General features: G+C 39.3%; 1 protein-coding gene and 1 pseudogene across 1 annotated transcript; one reads left to right on the top strand and one right to left on the bottom strand.

Moving 5' to 3' along the window:
- Nucleotides 1–10,444: 10,444 nt before the first annotated feature.
- LOC104665002 (spermidine synthase-like) lies at nt 10,445–11,753 on the bottom strand. Its single transcript, XM_030934101.1, is given in 2 exon segments — nt 10,445–10,789; nt 10,866–11,753. Coding segments are annotated over 2 exon segments (909 nt in total). The 3' UTR covers nt 10,445–10,768.
- On the top strand, nt 11,752–20,095 carry LOC104665001 (annotated as a pseudogene).
- The last annotated feature ends 7,844 nt before the right edge of the window (nt 20,096–27,939 follow it).

The raw sequence follows: 27,939 nt of genomic DNA, 5'->3' as shown, positions 1-27,939 counted from the left end.
TTACTGAACAGTAATATTTTGGCAGGATTATCTTTTTCTGAGCAGTGGATCTCAACAATGGGCTTAAAATATTCAGTAAACTATGCTGTAAATGGATACCCTGTCATCCAGGCTTTGCTTTTTTAATTTATTTATAGGACAGAGGCAGAATAGATTTAGCATTATTCTGAAGGCCCCAAAGATTTTTGGAATGGTAAATTAACGTTGGCTTCAACTTAGAGTCACCAGCTTCATTAGTCCTTATGCAATAGCCCGTCCTTGGAAGCTTTGAAGTGAGGCGTTGACTTCTCTATAGCTTTGAAAGCCTTAGATTTCTTCTTCTTTGAATAGAAGGCTGCTTTGCCTACATTGAAAATCTATTTTTTTTAATTAAATACACATGGACACAAAAAAGGGAACAGATACCAGGGAACAGATACTTGAGAGTAGAGTGTGGGAGCAGTGTAAGAATGGAAAATCTACCTATTGGTTAATATGCTTATTACCTGGTAATATAGTTTGGCTGTGCCTCCATCCAAATTTCATCTTGAATTGTAGCTCCCATAATCCCCACATGTCATGGAGGGACCTGGTATGAGGTAAGTGAATCATGGGGGCAGAATTTTTCTGTGCTGGTCTCATGATAGTGAATAAGTCTCATGAGAACTGATGGTTTTATAAAGGGCAGTTCCCCTGCACACGCTCTCTTGCCTGCCACCACGTAAGATGTCCCTTTGTTTTTCCTTCATTTTCTGCCATAATTGTGAGGCTTCCTCACCCATGTGATACTGCAACTCCATTAAAGCTCTTTCCTTTAGAAATTACCCAGTCTCACGTATGTTTTTATTAGCAGCATGAGAATGAACTAAGACAGCTAGTTAATGAAACAAGCTGTACACCATACCACTGTTACAGGCAATTTACTGATGTAACAAACTTGCACATGTACCCCTCTCCAAGCCTAAAATAAAAGTTTGTAAAGAAAAAAAAATCTACTCCTTAGTGTAACTACCTTCCTTAATTATCTTAGCTAGATCTTCTGGACAATTTGCTACAGCTTCATCATCAGCACTTGGTTCTTCATCTTGCACTTTTATGTTTATGGACACAGCTTCTCTACTGAAACCTCATGAAACAATAAACCATATGAACCCCGTGAAAAACTTGCAACTCTTCTTCTATATCATCCTCACTTCTCCCAGCCCTTATAGAACTAAGCAGAGTTAAGGTCTTTCTCTGGATTAGGCTTTGGCTTAAGGGAATGCTGTGGCTGGTTTAATCTTCTATCCAGAGAACTAAAACTTTCTGCATCTCGGTAATACAGATGTTTTGTCTTATCATTATTTGTGTTCACTTGAGTAGCACTTTTGATTGTCTTCAATAACTTTTTATTTGTATTCACAACTTGGCTGACTAACCCAGAAGCCTGGTTTACAGCCTGTATTGACTTTCATGATGCCTTTCTCACTAAGTTTAACAATTACTAGATTTGATTTAAAGTGAGAGACATGAAACTCTTCTTTTCACGTGAACACTTGTAGGGTTATTAATTTGCCAGATTTTATTATTATTGTCTTTCAAGGAATAAGGAGAACCTAAAAGAGGGAGAGAGACGGGGGAACTGCTGGTCAGTGGAATGGTCTGAACACTTACAACATTTATTGATGAAGAGTCCTGTTTTACATGGATGTTGTTGATGGCACTCCCAAAAATTGCAATAGTAAATTCAAAGATCACTGCTCAGAGACCGCCATAACAGATATAATAATTTAGAAAGTTCAAAATATTGTAAGAATTACCAAAATGTGACGCAGACATATGAAGTAAGCATATGCTGTTGGAAAATTGGCACAAATAGACTTTCTTGATGCAGGTTGCCAGAAACTTTCAATTTGTAAAAAAAATGTGATATCTGGTAAGCACAATAAAATAAAATGCAATAAAACAGGGCATGCCTGTAGTGTAGAACATTCCTCATGGACCAGGGTATAAGCTCCACATAGGCAGGAGTTTTAAACTGTTTTGTTCAATGATACAATTCTGCACCTGGAAATGTTTCTGGCAAAGCATAGTGGGCACTGAATAAATACTTTTAATGGAAGAATAAATATATGCACAGGGTCTTTGCAAAGACAAAGTTATATAGCAGATGTAGAAGTTTTTGTAAGTGGGTACAGAAGTCATTGTGAATAGTAAAATGCCATACATATTTTAGGGGTTCTTGTAATTTTACCTTGGTGACATTGCTTTTATCTGTACTCTCCTTTCTAGCCTCATGTGCCTCTTTCTCTCTTCCTCTACTTTATTTTTCAGTCCTGCTGGATTACTTAATGTTTTCTGATTGTGTGTTTTCTTTGCTCTTGGTATTTATGCTCCACAGAATGCCCTTCCTACATTGCGGTCTATGTAGTTGAACAGAATTGAGTGGACCTAGCTGGGTACTCCAGGGTCCAGTTCAACCCCATCATAAAGTGTGGCAGGAGAGCTCATAACATAACCTGTACAGATAACACTTTTTTTTGTACTGTTCTTAGAAAGCATCCAATACATTCTTAAAACAATCTGAGAATACCCATCTTAGTATGTACCAGATATTTGACTTGTGATGTCTCATACCTACCCTATGGAATAGGTATTATGATGACCACCTTTACACAGATGAGAAAACTTGAAGCTCAGCGAAGCTGAACAAATTTACCCTTATAACACAGCTAGTCATAGAACTGGGATGGAAATTCAGCCCTATCTTGCTTTGTTTTTCTCATTGGATTGCGCTGTCTCTCTCTGAACTTCACTCAAGTGCATCTTTCTTCAGTTATGTGTTAAATCTTTAAAGCTGTAGATAGAATCACAAATTCACAAAGAGGGCCTGATACCTCCAAAGGGCCTTTGACTGCAAGAATTCCAACTGTCTGCCCGGGTTCTCCATGGTAGCTGTGTATAAGTAATCATAATCACACCGTTTCACTTCTCTTCCTCATAGGACACATCCACACATACTGACTCCCACATGATCTCTTTCTCTGGGGGAAAAAAAAAAAAAAAAAAAAAAAGCATAAAGAGTGAGAAGTCCAAACTTGTCTGAACTTGCTTCTGATACCATTACTCTGATACAAATTCAGGTCTCAGTTGCAAAGTAAATTATCAACTTATTGTGAACCATTTCTCACTCTGGAAGCAGCATTTTATTTGGAAGACTGATAGTCCAAGCCTCCTTCCTAAATTTTTAGTCTTTCACCTGCTATCATTGTTTGTCTAGCTCTCTGTAAAACTGGGACACTGACCAGGGTATTTGCCTGAGACTCAGTTCTAGGTCTACCATTAATGCACCATTTATCTTGGGCCAGTCACTTCACTTTTTGTGGCCTCACTTTCTTTTGTACTTTTTTTTTTTTTTTGACTTCACTTTCTTTATCTGTAAAATGGAAAGAACAAAACTTAGCTTATTTAATTCCCAGGGCAGGAACGTATATGTTCATAATGTGTGAGGCACTGTGCTAGCCCTTTGGGACAAAAATGTCCAACTAGACTAAATCCATTTCCTCGTGGAGATGAAAGAGAATATAACAATAAGAAAATTATATATATATATATATATATATATCATATATAAGCATATATGTGTATGAGTGTGTATGTGTGTATATATATGTGTGTGTGTATATATATATATATATATATATATATATATATATATATAGAGAGAGAGAGAGAGAGAGAGAGAGAGAGAGAGAGAGAGAGAATGTGTTCATTATGGTCTTTGACTGTTGGGCTTTAATTGCAGGGGGCATAGTCAGTAGTAGAAGATGTACTCAGAGATGTGTTGGGAGCCAGATCATGTGAAGTCTTGTAGGCTATGATAATGACTTTAGACGTATTTTAAGTGTGGCGGGGCTATTGGAGAGTTTTGAGCAGGTGATAAGATCTTATTCATATTTTGTAGAATCATTCTGGTTTCTGTGTGCAAATCAAATGAGATAAGCAATACGAAAGCGTTTTGTAAACACTAAGGTGCTGTAGATATCTGAGAAATTATTACCAGTGAGGTTACAGGTCAGGAAGATAATTAATGTATGTCAATCAGAATACTGGCAGGAAACAGAAGGCATGCTAAAAAATTTTGCAGTAAATTTAATGAAGGAATATTTACAGAGGCAAGGGAAGATTTATGGGAATCAAGGAATCAAAAAGTGATGGTGAAGCATTCAGTTTCTAGCAATATGAGGAAGCCGTTACCTCCCATAGGCCTTAAAGGACTTGGGAAAGAAATAGTTTTACTAGAATCTAGAGAAAGTTGTTAACTTTGGGAGAGGGGCTGCCCAACCCCATCTATGGCTGTAGGTAGAAGAATACTGCCAATATCAGAGCTAATTTGACTGTGAGAGAGTGAAAGGGGTTCATTAATACACTGATTTCTCTCTTCTCTTATCTTCCAACCCTTAGCCAGTGTCTCCCATTGCCTGAAAACAACCAGAAACAAGAGGGCAAAAAAGTTTTAGGTGATGCAACATATAGAGATCAGCCTCCAAGGACACAGAGCAGGAAGAAAAGGCTTAGAAACAAATTTGGAGAGGTAAGAACAGAAAACCACAACAGCATGGTTATAAACATTATCTATGAGACTGATTACTCAGTCATTGCTTTCTTAGATGACTGCAACAGGATTAGATGACTGTCACTGGATTTTTCCATTTATAGTCTCTCTTTCTCATTATCACGTAGGTTTCAGAGACGTTTTTCTAAAGCACAGCTCTGATAAAGTGACTAACCTGCTCAGAATCTTTCTATAGCTCACTCCTGTCCTGTCAAAACCCTTAACCCAGCATCATGAGGTACTGTGCAGAGTATGTAGTGGGGGTACTCAGCAAATAGTTATTAAATTTCAGTTCCTGCCAATCCTTGACATGGCATCAGACTAGTTTTGTTTCATTTTTCCTTATCTGACATATCTTATCCTTGGAAAGAAAGCTCTAGCTGAAAAGTCAATATGTCCCCCAACATATCCTGTCTTTGAAAAAAAAAAAAAAACAAAAACAAAAAAAAAAAAAACCAAAAACTCTGCGCATTTCCTTGTATTGTACCACTCATCTGTAATGCCTTCTCTCCCTTTTCCACCTACAGAAAGCTGTCTCTAATTTGAAGAGCCAATTTAAGGCGTTAAAAAATTCCTGAAATACCTTCAAGCATAAATAAAACTCCACTAGTCTTGCTTTGTTCTCTCAGGGACCTATTTAATGCCTTCCTTATAGCATGCAACACAACCTCTCTTCAGCAATAATTATCTGCATAAATGCCTATCTACTTGGTTAAACTGTGAACTTTTTGAAATGCGAGATTATAGTTTGCTTCCCTTTCTTTGTGCCTTTGGTTTTAGTTGACTAGTTCAGTGCCTGCTACCCAAAAACTATTTGCTGAGTTAATACTGAATGAAAATTCCTGAAATCCTGTGTGTCAGCAGTTAAATTTTTACACAATTAACCCAGAGATTCTAAAAGACCTCAAAATGCCTTATGATTCAACAAAGCAAAATTCAGTTAGCTTTCATATTGATCAAGTGTTTTGTGTTATGGCATTATATCTCATTTTCTGAGATGTAATCACTCAGCTCTATTACACATAGCAACTCTTAGTCTGAACGTTAATTACACTTGGCTCCTCAGGCCCCATTCCACTCTCCTGTTATCAGGGCTCAGTGGTCACTGTTGTCCACCTACACATTACTTTTCAGCAGTTAAAAATGATATTTTGTTTCCTGGTTGAGCATAAGTTCTGTCTCTCTGCCTCAGCACAAAGTTCACAATATGAGTAGTCCAGACACTCTCCACACAGTAGGTATCCCGTAGAAAGTTCTTGAGAGTCATAGTTCTCTAGCACAGCTCCAGAACATGTGCTGGCTGCCTAAGAAAATGCAAGATTGCATAAAGGAGAAACAGAAATAAGAGGTTAGGTCCTGAGCCTTGGTTACTTATGGTTATAAGCAGAGTGCACCTTCCCAAGCAGGTTACTGGCCTTGGTCACGGGTGCCTTCCTACCTCTTCTATTGGGAATCTGCTACTTTCTTCCTCTGCCACAGGCAGGACATGTTATTTACTAGAGATTTATTGAAGACCTATCTCATAGTAGATAATATGCCCAGCACTGGATTGGTAGGAGAAGAGGAGGGAGAAATAGTGTAGGTAGGAATAAGGGTGGACAGCAATGGATAAAGCACTGTCCTTGTATAATATTTCGCTGGGGTAGGTTGGATTTGTAAATGAATAAAGTTCACCTAATTTCAAATCTCTCTTCCATAAACCTGCTTCAGGGCCTTAAATTCCAATCAATAAAGTGACCTTTGTGGGTAGTAGAATGAAGATCCCATATCCAGAATGTCCCTGTTAATTGTCATGAATCTCCTGATTCCTGGGGATGGCTTCTGTCTCTAATCCAACTACCTCCAGTACTAACACCTTACTATAAATCACCATCATCTCTTTCTTGGATTATTTCAGTAGCCCTCTAACTACTCTCCCTGTTTCTATCTTTGACAAAATATTTTCTATGCACCAGCCAGAGTAATCCTTTATTTACTAGGTCCATCAGATCAAGTTACTCTTCAGCTCAAAACCCTCTCCCAGAATAAAAGCTAAGTTCCTACAATGGCTTCTAAGGCCTACATGATCTGGTCTCTCATCTCCTTATCTCTTACAACTCACCCCCTCATTTATTCTGCCTCACCTATATTGACCTTCTTGTGATTTGTGAAAAACAATCAGGAAGCTGCCCCTTCAAAGCCTTTGCATTTGCTGTTTTCCATGCATGGAATGCTTTTTCTCCAGTATTTTCTTGGTTCACTCTTTCCCTTCCTTCATATTTTTGTTTTCGGGCGTCATTGACCAAGATAAGTCTGTCCTGGCCATTCTGTTAAGAAGAATAGTCATTCCTTGGTCATTCTCTGTCTGCTTGTTCTATCTTATTTTCTTTATAAGCCAGATCACTATGTAGAATATATTATTCATTTGTATTTTTACTTCTTAAGGTAATTTTTATCTAACAAATAATAATTGTGTATATTTATGGGGTACAAAGTGATGTTTTGATCTATGCATACATTGTAGAAAGAGTCAACTAAGCTAATTAACATATCTATTGCCTAATCAACTTATCAATTTTTGGTGGTGAGAACGTTAAACAATTCATTACTATTAACTGTTGTCACCATGCAGTGCAATAGTTCGCAAAAATATCTGTCTCTAGTGTGTCTGAAACTGTGTACCCGGTTGTATTTTTCGTTATTTATTGTACGTCTTCCCTTACTAGAACGTAAGCTTTATGAAGGCAGAGACTTTGTCTTCCTTTTTTTTTTCACCACTATATCTTCAACACCTAGAACAGTACCTGACATATAGCAGATCTCATTGAATAAATAAACTACTTAATGAGTGGATGTTGCTATCAGGAGGAAGTGATAGCATTAACTCTCAGTGGTATACACGCCTACTGAACTTGGGGCCATATTAAAAAGAGAGCCCTGACCTCCAACTAGCCTTTAACTGGAGATGTGGTGGAAAGGGCAGGAGTAAACAGGTAAAAGAAAGTGATCACTGGAGGGTTATAATCACTTTGTGTCTAACCTGGAGTAGCTTGTGAACCATATTTACAAGAACAGGCTATTCAAGACGTAGAAATAGCAGCAAAGCTTAAGGGAAAAGTAGGGGCAAAGGAAAGAGAGGTATAAGGATGAAGAAAGAAAGAGAGAGCATAGTTGGTAGAAGAGGGGGTAGATGGGGAAGATTTGAGAGAGGTAAAGAGTGAGGAAAAAGAAAAAGAAAGGAAAGGAGAAGGAAGACTTACAACAGCTTACAGTTGGGATGTAATTCGGCTTCTTGCCACTTTGAAAGGAAGTTTCATAGGTGTGTGGGGGAGTCAGGCCCTGGGAGATTTCCATGTGCCCTTTCAGAATTTCAGCTGGGGACTCTGTGGCTTAGTGACATTGTAGCAGTGAGAAATAATGCACTACATCCAAAGAGGCGGGGGTGGGGGGTAAGATTTAACTAAAAAGCAGATATGCATTAGTGACTGGGATGCTGATCACGAAGAGAATAACAATAGATTCATTGGCTCCTATGTGTGTCAAATATACCATTGGCATAAAATGCCATAAGCCTTCCCTATGAGACTGAAATTTCATCCAGAGGGTGTTGCCATCATAATACTTAAAACAGCCTCTTGCTTATACATTTTCATATAAAGGAGCTAACTACCTCTAAAATCAGCTTTGTGCTCATAGATAGCTGTGATTGCTTGGAAATTCTTCCTTACGTTGACCTGAATTTTGTCATCTTGTGGCTTCTGCCCATGGTTTCCAGGTTTGACATAGTTTCTGTCTTCTGTACTCTTTGCACTGTAATAGCTCCTTAGACGTTTGAAGGCATTAGTCCTGTCTTTTATAAGATTCTCAGGGCCCAACTGATCCAACTCCTTCAAACGTTCCTCCTAGGATCTACATTTTACCCCTGTCTTCAGCTTGCTCTCTCCCACATGGCACAGGTCTATCTGTGACTCTTTTTAAATGTGTGGAACCCATGACCAAAAGCATTAAAGTGAGTCATGATCAATTCAGAGGCAAGTAGAAAATTGTTTTCCACTTCTGGTCACTTTAAAAAATACATAGAGAGCCACAGGTTCTAAATGAGGAACACATTCAGAAGTAGGCTACAAAGTCTCAGAAAGATACTGCTGTGACATAAAAGTGACACAGTTTCATATGTGATCTCCCTTGCATCACCTTTCACTGCAGCTTGGACTATAAACCTGGGACTTATGGAGACCTAAGAAATTGCTAAACCTAACATGACCATAATCTGCTCCAACTCCAGTATCTCCCATCCACAAATATGTTGTAACAAGTTACCTAGGCCTAATATTTAGAAGTCTGCCTTAATTTCTCTTGTTTTCTCACCAGTTTATAAAACAAAAAATACAGTAGTCTCTACCTCTAAGATGTATCACTAATCCATTTACTTCTTTATTTTTTCTACTGCTACCACTAGGGTCTGAGCCACTATTTTCTGCCTAGATTGCTGCAGTAAACTTTCATCTAGTTGCCCTGCTTCCATGACCATCACCCTTCCATCTCCTGCCCTATAATCTGTTTGCAACACAGAAGCCAGATATTTATTTTTATAAACTTAAGCCAAATAACATAACTTTTGCTCAAAACGCTTCACTGAGTTTCCATCACATTTTGAGTATAAGTCAAACTTATCACAGTCTACTTGATATGGTTTCTTCTTGTCTCTTATGATTTTATCTCATACCCCTTCTTCCCTGATCATTAACACTTCACTAGCTGCTCTTCCTTCCTTCCTTCCTTCCTTCCTTCCTTCCTTCCTTCCTTCCTTCCTTCCTTCCTAACTGAGATACAATTTGCACAGTAAAATAAGCATATCTTAAGTGTACAGTTTGATGCATTTTGAAAAATATATAAAGTGATTTACCCACCACTCAAAGCAAGGCACAGATTTTCATAGTCCCAGATAGTTCCCTCATGCATCTTTTCAGTCAATTCCTATACGTCAGCAGTAGGGGTAACCAATATACTAACCTCTCCCCCAACCGATTAGTTTTGTCTGTTCTTGAATTTTCTATAAATGAAATCATACAATGTGTATTATTTTGTGTAAAGAATCTTTCACTCAGCAAAATGTTTTTCAAACTCATCCACATTGTCAAATGTGTCAGCAATTGTTTTTCTATTACTGAGTCCGCTAAGCTTCTTTATGCTCAATATTAAATGTGATTCTTTTTTCCTGAAATGTCTTTCTCTGATCACTTGATATAAAGTAGCTTCCTCATCCCAGACATTCTTCATCACAATTCCTCATTCATTTTCTTTCATAGTACCCATAACCATCTGAAAGTATCTTGTTCATATAGGTTTGTTTCCTCATTTATTTTCTATTCGTTAATAAAACTTCACAAAAGCAGAGATTTTTATTTTTATTTTTATTTTTTTATTTTTATTTTTTTTTCTGCTATGTTCTTAGACACTACCACAATGCCTGGCAGATACTATAAGCTCAAAAAATATTTTTTGAATGAATACATGGAAAAGTCTATGGTATAGACTTAAGGAACATAACTGACATCTGGAATGTAAATGACAAAAGTAACAGTGCCTTATATGGGCACAAGTTGTCAGAGGTTACAAGGCTCTTTTCCATATTTTAACTGATTTGATTCTTATTCTGATGATAAGAGAAAGACACATCAGTGGTTGATAATTCTATTTGATGTAGGAGAAAACAGAGGTTCAAAGATACGAGATTACTACTTATTTGCCTAATGTCTCATCAAGTGGCAGAACTGGAAGTAAGAAGTATAATTTTTATGCTTGCTGTTCAAATTACTCCTCAGCCAAAAGATGTTAAGAAAACTAGCTTACTCAATTGTGTTGCAACCTGGCTTGGTAACTGTTGTGTGGTTTTTTTTTTTTTTTTTTTTTTTTTTTTTTTTTTTTTTTTTTTTTTTTTTTGCTATAAATACACGTGTTTGGTGAGTGAGGGGCAACAGAAGGCAGAGAGATGGCGCTGTACCCAGCTGGTATAGGCTTGGAGGTGGAACGCCAGAGAGACAGACACACAGACAGTCCGCCTAGCAGGGCAGGCCGGGCAGCATTCTGGGGCTTGTAACACTTGGTTGGTGGGCGAGAGCCAGGAGGAGGTCTGGCCCAGGGCTGGAGGGGCCAAGGCACCCTGCAGGCTCCAAGGTCCGAGGTCCTGGGTGGCATCCGCGGTGGCGCCTGGGCTCAGCTCACATCATTCAGGGCCTGGAGGGACACGAGGACAGTCAGGAGGGTGCTCTGGGTCCCTGGGTCCCCCCACCTGACCCCGCAGGCCACCCACCTTGCGGGCAAACTCGGACAGCACGAAGGCGGCGCGGTGCACGTCGGAGTTGTAGTACTTCAGCTGCATCTGTGCCACCTTCTGCTGCGTCAGCGGCTGCACCAGCTCCTGGAAGTTGGTGCTCGGGTTCTTGCTGCACAGCATGAAGCCGATCTGCCCGCTGGGGTAGGTGGGGATGGTGCAGTAGGCGTAGGCCACCACGGGGAACAGGGACTGGCGGAACTGCCGCATCTCCTTGATAAGGTCCAGGTGCAGCCACTGGCACTCGCCTTGGCAGCAGAGGACACCATCTTCCTTGAGAGCCGTCTTCATAAGCTGGTAATAGGACTCCTTGAAGAGACTTTCGGCGGGGCCCATAGGGTCTGAGGAGTCAGTGATGATCACATCGAAGGCATCCTGATTCTGTTTCATGAGCTCAAAACTGTCACCCACATGTAGGGTCAGCTTCGAGCTAGAGTAGCCAGTGGCCATGCCTGGCAGGAACTTCTTGGAGACTTGGATGACATCCTCGTCTATCTCACACTGGACCACAGACTCCACAGAGGGGTGCTTCACCACCTCACGCAGGACACCTCCATCTCTGCCCCCGACGATCAGCACCTTTCGCGGGTTGGGGTGGCTACAGAGAGGCAGGTTGGCGATCATCTCCTGGTAGGAGAACTAGTCCCTCTCCGTGCACTGGATGACACCGTCCAACACCAGCACGTTGCCATAGGTCTTATTGCGGAAGACTAGGATGTCCTGGTAGCGCAAGCGCCGGTGGTGGAGCAGCTGCTCCACCTGCAGCGACAGGGCCTGGCCGGGCCACAGACTGCAGGTCTCACGGAACCAGCCCTCGCGGATGGCGGCGGGGCCGGATGCAGCTGGGCCATCGGGGCCGGCCTCCATGGCGGGCAGGCGGGCGGGCGGGCGGGGCGGGGCGCGGGCCCGGGACTGCAGGCCGCGCGGAGCTGCAGCACAACTGGACCAGCTCCGCCCGCCGCCCGCGCCGCAACCTCTGCTGTGTGGTTTTAACAGAGGAATGGAAAGAGGGTTCTTTGTGGAGAACAGAGAGAGAGAAGCAAGGAAAAAGTAATATATCATCATAACTTTGATTCTGTCCAACTTGAGAGGCCACTTAATTTATCTCTTGACTTAGGCCATATAGACAAAACTTAAAACTGGGGAACATAATTTCTTCCAGATATCTTGGCTTTGAAAAAATTCCCCATAGGGGTTTCCAAACCCCATTTTCTCAATGCTTTATTCTCTTAGAAGTCTTCCTGGTGTAATTTGCTCTTCTTAGCAGACTCATCTTCAGGAGAGAGAACCTTTGATAAATGGCTCATGTCAGGGGCCCCGTCATGCATACCTCTTGGGGTTCATTAATAAGTTGGCTATGATCTTTGCACTGAGTGCCACCGAGTTTGGGAAACATGAGTCAGTGCTTCTGATCTTATTCAACTTTGAGCGAACTGTTTAAATTGAGTTTGGGACCATGCAAAGCCAAGCCCCCTTCCTTGTTGCCATGTGTATCTGTCTGAAGCAGCTTTGAAGGCTCCCTTTGATAGTTGTTGTCTTATGCAGACATCAGGCTTCTATTAACACAATATAAAATCACATTCGGTTTTTTGGTAGTCCCTTCTCACATAACTCACCCAGAGCTTGGAGGTAACTCAAATCTCTTTACTAATTTTTCACTGAAAAACTAGTTGTCAAGTCATATGTCATCTCAAGTGATGATAAGCCTCACTCTAGAAACAGTGTATGTGTGTTGCGGAGTTCTGGGGGTGGAGGAGAAAAGCAATGAAAAGTGCCATTCTGATTTATAGGGGCTTCTAAACTAAGCCAGTGGAAATTGATCCTTACCATTTTCTCAAACCTTTATTGAGCAGTTGTTTTGAGACAGTCATGACAGAAGAGACTTTCACCTGCAGTCTCTTTTTAAATCTTTTTTTTTTTTTTTTAAACAGTCTTGAACAGTATAATAATAGCATCTTTAATTTACTGATGGGAAAATTGAGGATCAGCAAAGTTAAGTTGTTTGTCTACAGATCATACAGAATCTCAGGTTTGTCACTAACTCGTGCCTTGATTTTCAGTCTCTTTGGAATTTTGTTTATTTATAAAAGTAAGACTTGGCAAGAGGATTTCTAGAAGTCTTCCCTACTGGTTTTGCTGTAACTGATTTACTTTTCTAAAATGTCAAGTTGGCATCTTGCATTCATACAGCAGGACTTTGCATTCCAAAACAAATAAGACAAGAACATTGGATTGAAATGGGCAAAACAAAAAGCAGTTTTTATTTCTTAGCCTGTGATTCATAAATGACAACTGATCCTTCATGTAATTATTCACTATTTCAACCATGGAGCATAGTTGTCCCAAACAAGGGCACCCCCAGCATAACCTAGATTTCAATGATAGCTCTGCCTTTTACTGGCTGTGGAACCATAGCAGATTAACCTTTTGGGATTTGATATCCTCATCTGTGAAATTAAGTTAATGATACCTGACCCTTTAAAGCTGTTATGAAGATTAACCAAGATGTTTAGCAAGCGCCCAGTACAGAGTTCATTCTTACTAACTGCAATTGCCATTATTATTGTTATTATTATTATTAATTCATTCAATTTGGCAAATATTTACTGAATTCTTAGGATAAAAGTAGATATGAAAGAGCTTTTTAATCTATAAAATATAAGAAATTATTCACTGTTGAGCAAAATCCTAACATATGATAAGAACAAAATAAATATTTGGTGCATGAATAAATAAAGTTTTCACTCCGAGAAGAACTGGCTCAGAAAAATAATTTATGTATCTGTTCTAGCATAGTACCTAGTTTCCATGATCAGCTGTGCTTATATAAAAATACTAGGCTCTTATTTTAAAATCAAACTTTAATTGTTTTTATATTTATAGAAAACCAAATAAACAAAACAAAGGGTCAGACACTGGAGCACCAAGTCTAATGGATGAGACAGGCAAGTTCTCAGATAACTCTAAATTGTAGTTATTAGTGTTGAAAAAAAATAATGACTGAAGGATTAGGGGACCAGGGTGGGGAATGGAATGGGAAAGGGCAGACGAGTAATCATCTAGGAATCAGGTCAGCTTCAGAGAGCTGGTGTCATTTTAACTGAATATTGAAAGAGAAGATGATATTATAAGTCAGCATGGGTTTAGAAAAAGTATCCCAGTCAGAAGGAACAGCAAGTACAAGGACACTAAGGAGTGAAAAAACTTGATGTGCTCAGGAAAAAGAAATCATATTGGTGTGACATTAGTATAGGGTGGTCCTAGAGTGGTAATAAGCAGGTTTGAAAACATAAGCATAAACTACATCATGGAGGGGATGGTATATGTTTAGTGCGTATCATTTTGTAGGTGAAACTGGCTTACAGAGTAGTCTCAACAGTAGGAATGGTAGGATAAAATGGTTTGAATTTATTATTCAGTCTTTAAATTATGTTCTGTTTAGTTCTCTTTTCTTGATGATATCTTGGATGGATGCTATATTATTCTAGTTACTTGCAGATATTTGGAGTAAGTCAAATCCAGTTTAAAATATAACTTTATATTCATTTTAAGTAATATGTGCCCCCTTCCCTTGGCCCAGGATCAGATAATGGTTTAAAATACTTGGAGTGTAAAGGGGTCTACTTCCTTTTGCACTCATAACACCTGAATGGCATGGCAGGCAACTCTATCCAATCCTGACTCTTATAGCATGACAGGCTACACATGCTAGAGCTTCCAGCTTCTGCCAGAACTGTATAGGCAGGCACATCTCTGTGTTCCCCTAAGAAGTACTTGGATAGCAGAATGGAGTGACTCAGCGAGAATATGGTCTGTCTGCCAACTGTAGTCCCTGCCTGAGGGAGCGCTGTGGAGCAGAACACTCAACAAAAGATATGTGAGCATGGAGTCATGTAATCAGAGGGGGCTACCCCAAGATCCAGGAGTGGACTAGATCCAAAACAAATCAACTGAGCTCACCATATACTACAATCAAACCACCAAGGGTATCAAAGAAGAGAAAAACAAAAACCCATCTGAAGGACAGTAACTTCAAAATTTGAGGGAACATCAGCCCATACATATGAGAAAAAAATAGTGCAAGAACTCCAGTGACTCAAAAAGCCAGAATGTACTCTTAACTCCAAACCATTGCACCATTTCTCCAGCAACGGTCCTTAGCCAGGCTGAAATGGTTGAAATGTCAGAAATAGAATTCAGAATACAGAAAGAAAGACAGATCATTGACATTTAGGAAGAAAGTTGAAACCTACTTCAAGGAATCTAAGGAATACAAGAAAATGATGCAGAAGCAAGGGATAAAATGCACATTTTAAGAAAGAACCACACTGATCTAATAGAGCTAAAAAAACACTTCAAGAATTTTAGAATACAATCAGAAATATTAACAACAGAATTGACCGAGCTGAGAAAAGAATCTCAAAGTTCCAAAATTGTTTATCTGGATTAAGCCAGTCAAACAATAATAAATAAAAAACAATAAAGAAGAATGAAGAAAAGTGAAATATAGGATTATGTAAAGAGACCAAATATATGACACATTGGTGTCCCTGAAAGAGAAGGATAGAAAGTAAGCAACTTGGAAAACATATTTCAGGATATCATACATGAATGTTTTCCCAACCTTGCCATAGAGGCCAACATTCAAATACAGGAAATACAGAGAACTAATGTGAGATGATCAACAGAGTGACTATCCCCAAGATATATAGTTACCAGATTCTGCAAGACAGAAATAAAAAAGAATAAAGGCAGCTAGAGAGGAGAAGGTCACATACAAAGAGAAGTCCATCAAACTAACAGCAGAGTTCTCAGCAGAAACGTACAAGCCAGAAGAGATTGGGGGTCTATATTTGGTATTCTTAAAGAAAAGAAATTCCAAACAAGAATTTCGTATTCAGCAAACCTAAGCTTCATAACCAAAGTAGAAATAAGATCCTTTTCAGACAAGCAAATGCTGAGGAAATTTGTTACCACCAGACCTGCCTTACAATAGCTATTGAAGGAAGTACTAAATATGAAAAGAAAAGACTGTTAAAGGCCATTGCAGAAACACACTGAAGTACACAGACCGCTGACACTGTAAAGTAACCACACTAATAAGTCTACATTCAAGGTTAGTATTGTTATGTGTGGATTTCATCCTGTCATCATGATGTCAGCTTGAATGTAAATGCGTTAAATGCTCCAATTAAAAGGCACAGAGTGGCAAGCACGATAAATAACCAAGACTCTTTGGTCTGCTGTCTTCAAGAGACCCATCTCACATGAAATGACACACATAGCCTCAAAATAAAGGGATGGAAAAAAATCTACCAAGAAAATAGAAAACAAAAAACGTAGGGGTTGCATTCCTAGTTTCTGACAAGAAATATTTTAAAGCAGCAAAGATTAAAAAAGATAAAAGAAGGGCATTACAAAATGATAAAGGGTTCAATTCAACAAGATCTAAACATAATATGCTCCCAATACAGGAGTACCCAGATTTATAAATCAAGTTCTTGGAGACCTTCAAAGATACTTAGGCTCCCACAAAGTAATACTGAGAGACTTTAACACCACATTGACCATAATAGACAGATTATCAAGACAGGAAATTAACAAAGTTATTTAGGACCTGAAATCAGCACTGGATCAAATAGACCTGATAGACATTGGGAGATCGCTCCACAAAAAAAAAAAAAAAAAAAAAACAAAAAAAAAAAACAGAATATACCTTCTTCTCATTGCCACATGGCACATACTCTAAAATTAGTCACATAATCAGAAGTAAAACACGCCTCAGCAAATGCAAAAGAAGTGAAATTATAACAAACAGTCTCTCAGACCACAACACAATCAAATTAAAATTAAGACTAACAAATTCACTCAAAACCATACAATTACATGGATATTGAATAACCTGCTCCTGGATGACTTTTAGGTAAATAATAAATTTAAGGCTTATATCTAGATGTTCTTTGAAACTAATGAGAACAAAGATACAATGTGCCAGAATTTCTGGGACACAGTTAAGGCAATGTTAACAGGGAAATTTATAGCACTAAATGCCCATATCAAAAAGTTAGAAAGATCTCAGTTTAACAACATAACTTCACAACTAAAAGAACTGGAGAAGCAATAGAAAACCAACCCCAAAGCTAGCAGAAGACAATAAAACAACCAAAACCACAACCTAACTGAAGGATATTGAGACATTAAAAAATTCAAAAGATCAATAAATCCAAGATGTGTTTTTCTTAAAGAGTAATGAAATAAATAGACTGCTAGCTAGACTAGTAAAGAAGAGAGAAGATCTAAATAAACACACTCAAACACCAAGGGTGATAATACAACTGACCCCCACAGAAATACAAAGAAGTATCAGAGAATATTATGAACACCTATATGCAGATAAACTAGAAAATCTAGAACAAATAGATAAATTTCTGACCACATACACCCTCCCAAGACTGAACCAGGAAGAAATTGAATCCCTGAATATACCAATAACAAGCTCTGAAACTAAGTCAGTAACAAATAGACTACCAACCAAAAAAAAAGTCCAGGACCAGACAGATTAACAGGTAAATATTACCAGTTGTATAAAGAAGAACTGGTGCCATAACTGCTGAAACTATTCCAAAAAATTGAGAAGAAGGGACTTCTCCCCAACTCATTCTATAAGGCCAGCATCATTCTAATACCAAAAATTTGGTAGAGATACAACAAAGAAAGAAAACTTCAGGTCAATATCTTTGATGAACACTGATGCAAAAATACTCAACAAAATGCTGGTCAACCTAGTCAAACAGCACATCAAAAAGATAATCCACAATGATCAAGTTGGCTTTATCCCTGAGACGCAAGATTAGTTCAACATATGCAAATCAATAAATATGATTCATCACATAAACAGAACTAAAGACAAAAACTACATGATTATTTCATTAGATGTAAAAAAGACTTTCAATAAAATGCAACGCCCTTTCATGTTAAAAACTCTAAATAACCTAGGTATCGAAGAAACATACCTCAAAATAATAAGAGCCATTTATGACAAACACAGCCAACATCATACTAAATGAGCAAAAGCTGGAAACATTCCTCTTGAAAACCATCATAAGACAAGGATGCCCTCACTCACCATTCCTATCAAGATAGTATTGGAGGTCCTAGCCAAGGCAATTAGACAAGAGAAAAATAAAAATAAAAATAAAGGTTCCAAATAGGAAGAGAGGAAGTCAAACTATCCCAGTTTGCAAATAACATAATTATTTATTTAGAAATTCCCATAGTTTCAGTCATAAAGCTTTTTCAGCTAATAAGCAGCTTCAGTAAAGTCTCAGAATACAAAAACTAATGGGCAAATATCACTAGCAATCATATACACCAACAGCAGTTAGGCTGGGAGCCAATCCCATTCACAATTGCTGGCTCCAAAATAAAATAACTAGAAATACAGCTAACCAGGGAGGTAAAAGATCCCTACAAGAACTACCAAACACTGCTCAAATAAATCAGAGATGACACATATAAATGGAAAAACATTCCATGCTCACGGATAGGAAGAGTCAATATAATTAAAACGGCCATACTGCTCAAAGCAATGTATAGATTCAAAGCTATTCTTATCAAACGACCAATGATATTTTTCACAAAAACTAAAAAGAAACTATTTAAAAAGGTATATAGAACCTAATAGAGCCTGAATAGCCAAGGCAGTCCTAAGCAAAACAAACAAACAAACAAAAAACAAAACAAAAAAAAAAACCCTCGCTGTTCCAGCCTCTGGGGTGCATTCCAACCTTGCAGCCTGCGACCTGCAAGGAAAAAATTACTTATTTTCTTGCCCCGTAGGTACCTTGAGGCAAGCAAAAATAAATAAATTTTAACCACGAGGGAAATCGTGCACATCCAGGCCGGTCAGTGTGGCAACCAGATCAGTGCCAAGTTCTGGGAGGTGATCAGTGATGAACATGGCGTCGACCCCACCGGCACCTACCATGGGGAGAGCAACCTGCAGCTGGACCGTATCTCTGTGTACTACAATGAAGCCATAGGTGGCAAACATATTCTTCGTGCCATCCTGGTGGATCTAGAACCTGGGACCACGGATTCTGTTCGCTCAGGTCCTTTTGGCCAGATCTTTAGACCAGACAGCTTTGTATTTGGTCAGTCTGGGGCAGGTAACAACTGGGCCAAAGGCCACTGCACAGAGGGAGCCGAGCTGGTTGATTCTGTCCTGGATGTGGTATGGAAGGAGACAGAGAGCTGTGTCTGCCTGCAGGGCTTCCAGCTGACCCGCTCACTGGGCGGGGGCACATGCTCTGGAATGGGCACTCTCCTTATCAGCAAGATCTGAGAAGAGAACCCTGATCATACCATGAACACCTTCAGTGTGGTGCCTTCACCCAAAGTGTCTGACACCGTGGTTGAGCCCTACAATGCCACCTCTTCATCCATCAGTTGGTAGAGAAAAGTGATGAGACCAATTGCATTGACAACGAGGCCCTCTATGATATCTGCTTCCACACTCTGAAGCTGACCACACCAACCTACAGGGATCTGAACCACCTAGTCTCAGCCACCATGAGCGGTGTCACCACCTGACTCCACTTCCCTGGCCAGCTCAATGCTGACCTCAGCAAGTTGGCAGTCAACATGGTCCCCTTCCCATGCCTCCATTTCTTTATGTCTGGCTTTGCCCCTCTCACCAGCCGTGGAAGCCAGCAGTATTGAGCTTTCACAGTGCTGGAACTCACCCAGGTGTTCGATGTCAAGAACATGATGGCTGCCTGTGACCCCCGCCACAGCCGATACCTCACCGTGGCTGCTGTCTTACGTGGTCGGACGTCCGTGAAGGAGGTCAATGAGCAGATGCTTAACGTACAGAACAAGAACAACAGCTACTTTGTGGAATGGATCCCCAACAACGTCAAGACAGCTGTCTGTGACATCCCACCACATAGCCTCAAGATGGCAGTCACCTTCATCGGCAACAGCACTGCCATCCAGGAGCTCTTCAAGCCCATCTTGGAGCAGTTCACTGCCATGTTCCGTCAGAAAGCCTTCCTCCACTGGTACACAGGCGAGGGCATGGACAAGATGGAGTTCACGGAGGCTGAGAGCAACATGAGCTACCTCGTCTCTGAGCATCAGGAGTACCAGGATACCACGGCAGAAGAGGAGGAGCATTTCAGGGTGAGGAGGCTGAAGAGGAGGCCTAAGGCAGAGCCCCCATCACCTCAGGTTTCTCAGTTCCCTTAGCCATCTTACTCAACTGTCCCTTTCCTCTCTCTCAGAATTTGTGTTTGCTGCCTCTATCTTGTTTTTTTTTTTTTTTGTTTTTTCTTCTGGGAGGGGAGTCTAGAACAGTGCCTGGCACATAGCAGGCACTCAATAAATACCTGTTTGTTGAAAGTCTCCTCTCTCTTTCCACTCTGGGAAACCTAGATTTCTGCCATTCTGGGTGACCCTGTATTTCCTTCTGGTGTCCATTCCTTCCATCTATCCAGTTAATATTTTCCTCTTAAAAATCTCCAAGAAGCTGGGTCTCATCCAGATCCCATTGAGAACCAACCAGGTGCTGAAAACCCATGTAGATAATGGCCACCATCCTAAGCTCAAAGTAGAAAATGGCAGAAGGTAGTGGGTAGAAGTCACTATATAAGGAAGGGGATGGGATTTCCCATTCTAAAAGATTTGGAGAGGAAAATCCAGGCTATTAAAGTCACTAATCTCCATGTATGTCCTTTTCCCATCTCAGCTTCAAGGGAAGTATCAGCAGTATTATCTCCTTTTTCAATCTCCCTCCAAGCTCTACTCTTTGGAGGGGTCTGTCCCACTCTGTCAAGTGGAATCTTTCCCTTTCCAACTCTACCTCCCTCACTCGATCTCCTTTCCCTTGATCAGAGAAAGTGATCAAGGGCTGGGGGAGGGGGGTGGAGAAGAGACTAGCCTTGGTCCCTAAGCCTCCAGAAATGTCCTCTTAATCCCCACTTTTTCTTACCCCCCAGAAAGAATGAACATCCCTGACTGTGGAATGGTGTATACTGCCACATCAGTGTTTGAGTCAATCCCCAGAGGAGAGGGGAACCCTCCATCTTTTTTGCAACATCTCTATTCATTTTGCTGTTGCTTCCCCCTCCACACTTGGTTTTGTTCTATCCTACATTTGATATTTCTATTTTGTGTTGAACTTGTTGCTTTTTTTTTTTCATACTGAAAAGATGACATCACCCCAAGAGTCAAAAATAAATGGGAATTGAAAAAAAAAAAGAGAAAAAGCTGGAGGCATCATCTTACCTGACTTCAGTATTTACCTAACTTCAATGTATACTTCAGAGTTATAGTAACCAAAATAGCATGGTAGTGGTACAAAAACAGATACATAGACCAACAAAACAAAACAGAGAACCCAGAAATAAGGCCACACACCTGCAACTATCTGATCTTTGACAAAGATTAAAAAAAAAAAAAAAAAAAAAGCAATGGGGGAAAGCCCTCCCTATTCAATAAATGGTGCCAGGGTAACTGGATAGCCATATGCAGAAGACTGAAACTGAACCTCTTTCTTTTATCCTCTGCAAAATTAACTCAAGATGGATTAAAGACTTAAATGTAAAATTCTAAACTATAAGACAACCTAGGCAATACCATTCAGAACATAGGAATGGTCAACAATGTCATGTTGGAGTTGTCAAAAGCAATTGCAACAAAAACAAACACTGACAAGTAAGATTTAATGAAACTAAGGAGCTTCTGCACAGCAAAATAAACTATCAACAGAGTATGCAAACAACCTACAGAATGGGAGAAAAGTTTTGCAAGTTGTGTATCTGATAAAGGTCTGATATTTAGCGTCTATAAGGAATGTTAACAAATTTACAAGAAAAGTAGAAACAACTCCGTTAAAAAGTGGGCAAAGGGCATAACCAGACACTTTTCATAATACATTTTTCATTTGGCCAACAATCATATGAAAAAAAGCTCAATATAACTGATTATTAGCAAAATGCAAATCAAAACTACAATGAGATACCATCTCACACCAGTTAGAAGGGCTATTATTAAAAAGTCAAGAAATAACAAATGCCGGCAAGCTTGCAGAGAAAAAGGAACACTTATACCCTGTTGGTGGGAGTGTAAATTAGTTCAGCCCCTATGGAAGACAGTGTGGTGATTCCTCAGAGACCTAAAAACAGAAATATCATTCAATCCTGTAATTCCATTACTTGGTATATACCCAAAGGAGTAAAAGTTGTTCTATTATGAGACACATGATGTGCGCATATGTTCATTGCAGCACTATTCACAATAGCAAAGACATGGAAGCAATCTACGTGCCCATCAATGGTAGAATGAATTTTTAAAATGTGGTACATATACGTCATGGAATACTTTGCAGCCATCAAAAAGAATGAGATCATGTCCTTGGCAGGAACATGGATGGAGCTAAAGGCCGTTATCCCTAGCAAACTAACACAGAAACAGAAAACCAAATACTGCACGTTCTTAATTATAAATGGAAGCTAAATTACAGGCACACATGAAAACATATAGAGGAACAACACACACTGGGGCCTATCGGGAACTGCAGGATGGGAGCAAGGAGATGATCAGGAAAAATGACTAATGGGTGCTAGGCTTAATACCTGGGTGATGAAATAATGTGTACAACAAACCTCCATGACATAAATTTACCTATGTAACAAATCTGCACGTACACTCTGGAACTTAAACAAAAGCTAAATCAGAAAGAAGCTGTTAGCAGAGTGCAGCAAGCTTCAGAAATGAAAGATTAGGAAAAGGAATGATAAATTTATCATTCAGGAAATCATAAAAAAGGCAATAACACCAGGTTTCAATCAATAATTGCTTTTACAGAAAAAAAATAAAATGTATATTATGTACTCATTTTTGTTTCTTTGACTCCTGGCCCACTCTAGAACACAGTTTTTAACATAACCATTTAAACAATAAAAATTTGAACTCAAAAAGGAAAGAAGCAAACATCAAGTATTAACAATAGTAGCAGACACCTCTGGCATCAGTCAAATAGTCTTTACCAAAAGGCACCAGGATGTTGACAATGGCATTTTACTAGGAGAGTAAACTCAGAGACCAGCAGGGAATGCTGAGACTGCTAAGCCAGGGTTTCTTTTTTTCTTTCTTTCTTTCTTTTTTTTCTTTTGTGACAGTCTCGCTCTGTTGCCCAGGATGGAGTGCAGTGGTGTGATCCTGGCTCACTGCAACCTCTCTCTCCCAGGTTCAAGCAATTCTCCTGCCTCAGCCTTCCGAGTAGCTGGGACTACAGGCACGCGCCACCACGCCAGGTTAATTTTTGTATTTTTAGTAAAGACGGGGTTTCACTATGTTGGACAGGCTGGTCTTGAACTCCTGACCTCGTGATCCACCTGCCTCGGCCTCCAAAAGTGCTGGGATTACAGGCGTGAGCCACCACCCCCAGCCGCCAGGGTTTCTTATACTTGGAGTGGAGGAAGACACCTAGAGCTGGAAATATCAACAGAGGTTGGCTCACAGCAATTCACTGTGAGAGATCATTTTGTCTCCTTACTGAAACATTTTCACCATTTGTCTATTGAAGGGCAGGCTGAAGAAGGCAGTTGAAGCTCTCTAAGTGTTCCTGAAGTTATAAAGCAATTCAATTTTTATTATCTGTGGAACAAACACATTGCTGGTGAAAGGGCTATTTAGTTTGAAAGACATCAAATCTGCAAACTATTCTTTTGCCTTGTGGATTCCTCTGGTTCTGCATTGCCCATTTCCTAGACCGAAGTCCGGGAAAGTACTAGCCTTCATTTTTCTTCTACAACAGATTATAGAGCAATATCATCTATTTTAGAGGACAGAAAGGTAGCACAATGCACTTTTTAAGTATATGGAATTTAGAAAGCCTTCTTGTGTTCAATTCCTGTCTCTACTACAAACTATTTGTAATTATTAGGCAAGTAACTAGCTCTTTGTATTTCATATTTACCTTCTGTTAAAATAGTGCTAATAGTGGAAATCTATTTTATATGATTGTTGTGAAGATTATATAAGATAATACAATTTAAAATGCTTAGAATAGTGTTTACATAAACATTCGATTTTAAAATTTACAGTACCTTCCTGAAACATTGAATGAAGCCATAATATTCCACTGTGACTTAGCAGAATCAAGCAAATTCACCTCCATGACTTCCACGTTAAATCTGCTTATTATCTTCATTATTCTGTAATAGTGTCCATTTAATGTCTATCTGACAGCATACTATATTGAGGTGCTATTCTAGGCAATGGAGATGCACCAAGGAACAAACAGGGCTTTGCCCTCAATGTAGCTTATAGCCTACCATTTTACAATCTATAATCCAGTTTGAGAACAGATAATAAACAATGAAACACACATGCATACACAAACACACACACACACGTACATATATATGTATATGTTAAAGTTGAGAAAAAATCGTGCTGTAGATCTCTAAGGCATTGACATTTAAACCAATCCCTGCAGACCAACAATAGGAAGAGGAGAAGGAGGATTATTCTACTCACAAGGAATTTAGAACTTGAAATGGAGCAGAGTGGACAAGAGGAAGAATAGCTAAAGCAAGACTGAAGGAAATCCTTATTATTTAATAATATATAGACCTTAATTAGAACTTTGGATTTTATTTATCATGTAGTGGGATCTTTAGGACACCACAGTTGTTGTTATTTTATTTTTTTAGACGGAGTCTCTCTCTGTCACCAGGCTGGAGTGCAGTGGCACAATCTCGGCTCACTGCAACCTCTGCCTCCTGGGTTCAAGCAGTTCTCCTGCCTCAGTCTCCCGAGTAGCTGGGACTACAGGCCTGCACCACCACCACACCCAGCTAATTTTTGTATTTTTAGTGCACACAGAGTTTCACCATGTTGGCCAGGATAGTCTCCATCTCTTAACCTTGTGATCCACCAGCCTTGGCCTCCCAAAGTGCTGGGATTACAAGCGTGACCCACAGCGCCCGGCCTTAGGACACCATGTTTTTATTCAGGATAAATCGCTTTAGTAAGTGGGTAAGCTGCGGAGCTATATTCTGAGATAGAGAAAGCTAGGTGAGTACCATGTTTAAGGAGAAAAGCAAGAGTTCTGTTTTGAAGATGTTAATTTCTAGATGCCTATGAGACGTTCATGAAATGGTGTCGGGTAAACAGATGTATAAACAAATGAGAAGTATGAGTGTGAAGGAATTGGGCTGGAGATATCCATTTGGAAGGTGTCAACATGTAGATTATGTTACCGGTTGAGGTTAGTTGTTCAGGTTCTCTGTGTTTTGAACAAAGAATTGGACAAAATGAACAAGCAAGGCAGTCAAAGCACAGATTTATTTTAAACCAAAGTACACTCTAGAGGGTGGGAACGGGCTCAAGCAAGCAGCTCAAGAGCTCTGGTTACAGAATTTTCTGGGGTTTACATACCCTCTAGGGATTTCCCATGGGTTCACGCTAGTGGCCCCATGAACAGTCTGATTGGTTGAAGAGTAGGCCTGCCACCAGACTGATTGGTTGCAGGAGTGGACCAATCAGAGGTACTTTCATTCTCCAACTACCAGGCTGATTGGTTGCAGGAGTGGACCAATCAGAGGTACTTTCATTCTCCAACTGTCACGTAGCAACTGCCACACAGCAAAAGAAAGGGTTACAACTGCCAGGCAGCAACTACCACGCAGAAAAAGGAGGGTTGAAAATGGAGTAGCCTCTGATATCCAGTCAGCATGAAGTCCTGGGATTATAGGCGTGAGCCACCACATGCAGCCAGAAAGATGAATAGCCAGAAAAGTGAATATTTTGAAAAGTAAGTTGTGGTTATATGTGTCATGTGCTACTGAGAGTTGGAAGGAGTTTGGGGGAAAAAGCACCATTGGATTGGCACCATGGAGGTCACTGGTGACTTTGACAACGGCTATTTCAATGGAATGATAGGAACAGAAGTCAGGTTAGATGGACTGAGGAGTGAAAGGGAGATATGGAAGTGAATGTAAGGAGGAGAGTCAGCAGCTGTTTTTGGAGGTTTGGGTATGAAGGAAGGTAAAAAGCAAAAATTTTTAACTGAAAGGGAATGTGGGATCCTGTGCAAATTTATTGTTGTTGAGAGTTTTATTGACGTATAATTCATATACCATCCAATTCACCAAATTGAAGTGCATAATTGTTTCAAATATATTAACAGAGTTGTGCAACAAACACCATTATCATAATTTAGAACATGTTCATCATTCCCCAAATTTGTACTACCTACTCTTCCCACTCCCTTGTTCCTAGCAGTCACTGATCAAATTTTTGCCACAATGGATTTCCCTATTCTGGATATTTCATATTGATGGACTCACAAAATATAAAGTTTTTTGGTCTGTATTCTTTCACTAAAGAATAAAGTGTTCATGGTTTATCCATGATGCTGAATGTACAAGTAGTGCGTTCCTTTTTATTCTTAAATAAAATCATTGTAAACTATACCAAATTTTAGTTATCAGTTAGTGGAAATTTTAGTTTTTTATGCTTTTGTTTATTATGAATAACACTGCCATGAACATTCATGTACAAATTTTTGTGTAGACATGTGTAGAATTCCTGCATCAATGGTAGTTCTGTTTAACATTTTGAGGAATTAATAAACTGTTTGCCAAAAAGCTGCACAACTTTACATTTCCACCTGTAATATATGATGGTTCCAATTTCTCCATATACTCACCAACATGTGTTATTGTGTGTCATTCTGATTATAGCCACTCCAGTGAATGTGAAGTGGTATTATGGTTTTGATTCCATTTTCTCTTATGACTAATTATGTCGAGCAGCTTTTCATATGCTTACTGGCCATTGATATATTCTTTGGAAAATTTATACTCTAATTCTATTTTACTTTTTAATTGGTTTGTTTGTCTTTTTATTATTGATCTGTAAGGGCCATTTATATGTTCTGAATTCTAGGTTCTTGTCAGATATATGATTTGCAAATATTTTCTATTTTGTGGGTTGTCTCTTCCCTTCTATGACAGTGGCCTTTAATGCAAAAGTTTCTAATTTCGATGAAGTTCAATTTATGCATTTTTCTTTTATTACCTGTTCTTTTGGTGTTGTCTCTAAAAAAACAGCCTGATACAAGGTAATGAAGCTTTAACCCCGGTTTCCTCTACGAATTTTATACTTTTAGCTCTTACATTTAAGTCTTTAATTCATTTTTAGTTAATTTTTCTATATAGCGCAAGGCAGGGGTTCAATCTATTTGATTTACTTGTGGATGTTTAGTGGTTTCAGCACTATTTGTTGAAAAGACTACCTTTTTACTTTTTTTTTTTTTTTTTTTTTTTTTGAGATGGAATCTCACTTTGTCACCCAGCCTGGAGTGCATTGGAATTACAGGCTCCTACCACCTAACCAGGCTAGTTTTGTTTGTTTTATTTTGTTTTGCTTAGTAGAGATGGGGTTTCACCATGTTGTCCAGGCTGGTCTCGAACTTCTGACCTCAAACTCCTGACCTCAAGTGATCCTCCCACCTCAGCCTCCCAACATGCTGGGATTAAAGGTGTGAGCCAATGCACCTGGCCTGAAAAGACTATTCTTAACCTATAGAATAGTCCTTCACCCTTATTGAATATCAGTTGATCATAGATGTGTAAGGTTACTTATATATTCTCAAGTCTGTTCAGTTGATCTTTCTATCTAGCCTTATGCCAGTACTTGATGCCAGTCTTGATCACTGTAGCTTTGTAGTGGGTTTTGAAATTAGAAAATGTAAGTTCTTCAACTTTGTTCTTTTTCAAGATTGTTTTGGCTATTATGGGTTCCTTAAATTTCTATATGCATTTTAAGTTCAGCATTTTCATTTCTGCAAAAAAATCTCAACTGAGATTTTAATCAAGATTAATTGAATCTGCATTGATTTCAGGAGTATTGCCATCCTAACAATATTATTCTTTCAACCCATGAGAATATAATATTTTTCCATTCATTTAGGTTTTCTTTATTTCTACATTTTGTAGCTTTCAGTTTACAAGTTTCTTGCTTCTTTTGTTAAATTTGT

The sequence above is a fragment of the Rhinopithecus roxellana genome, chromosome 7 (genome assembly GCF_007565055.1).
Source record: "Rhinopithecus roxellana isolate Shanxi Qingling chromosome 7, ASM756505v1, whole genome shotgun sequence".
NCBI lineage: Eukaryota > Metazoa > Chordata > Mammalia > Primates > Cercopithecidae > Rhinopithecus > Rhinopithecus roxellana.
This window is presented reverse-complemented; position numbering and strand designations above follow the sequence as displayed.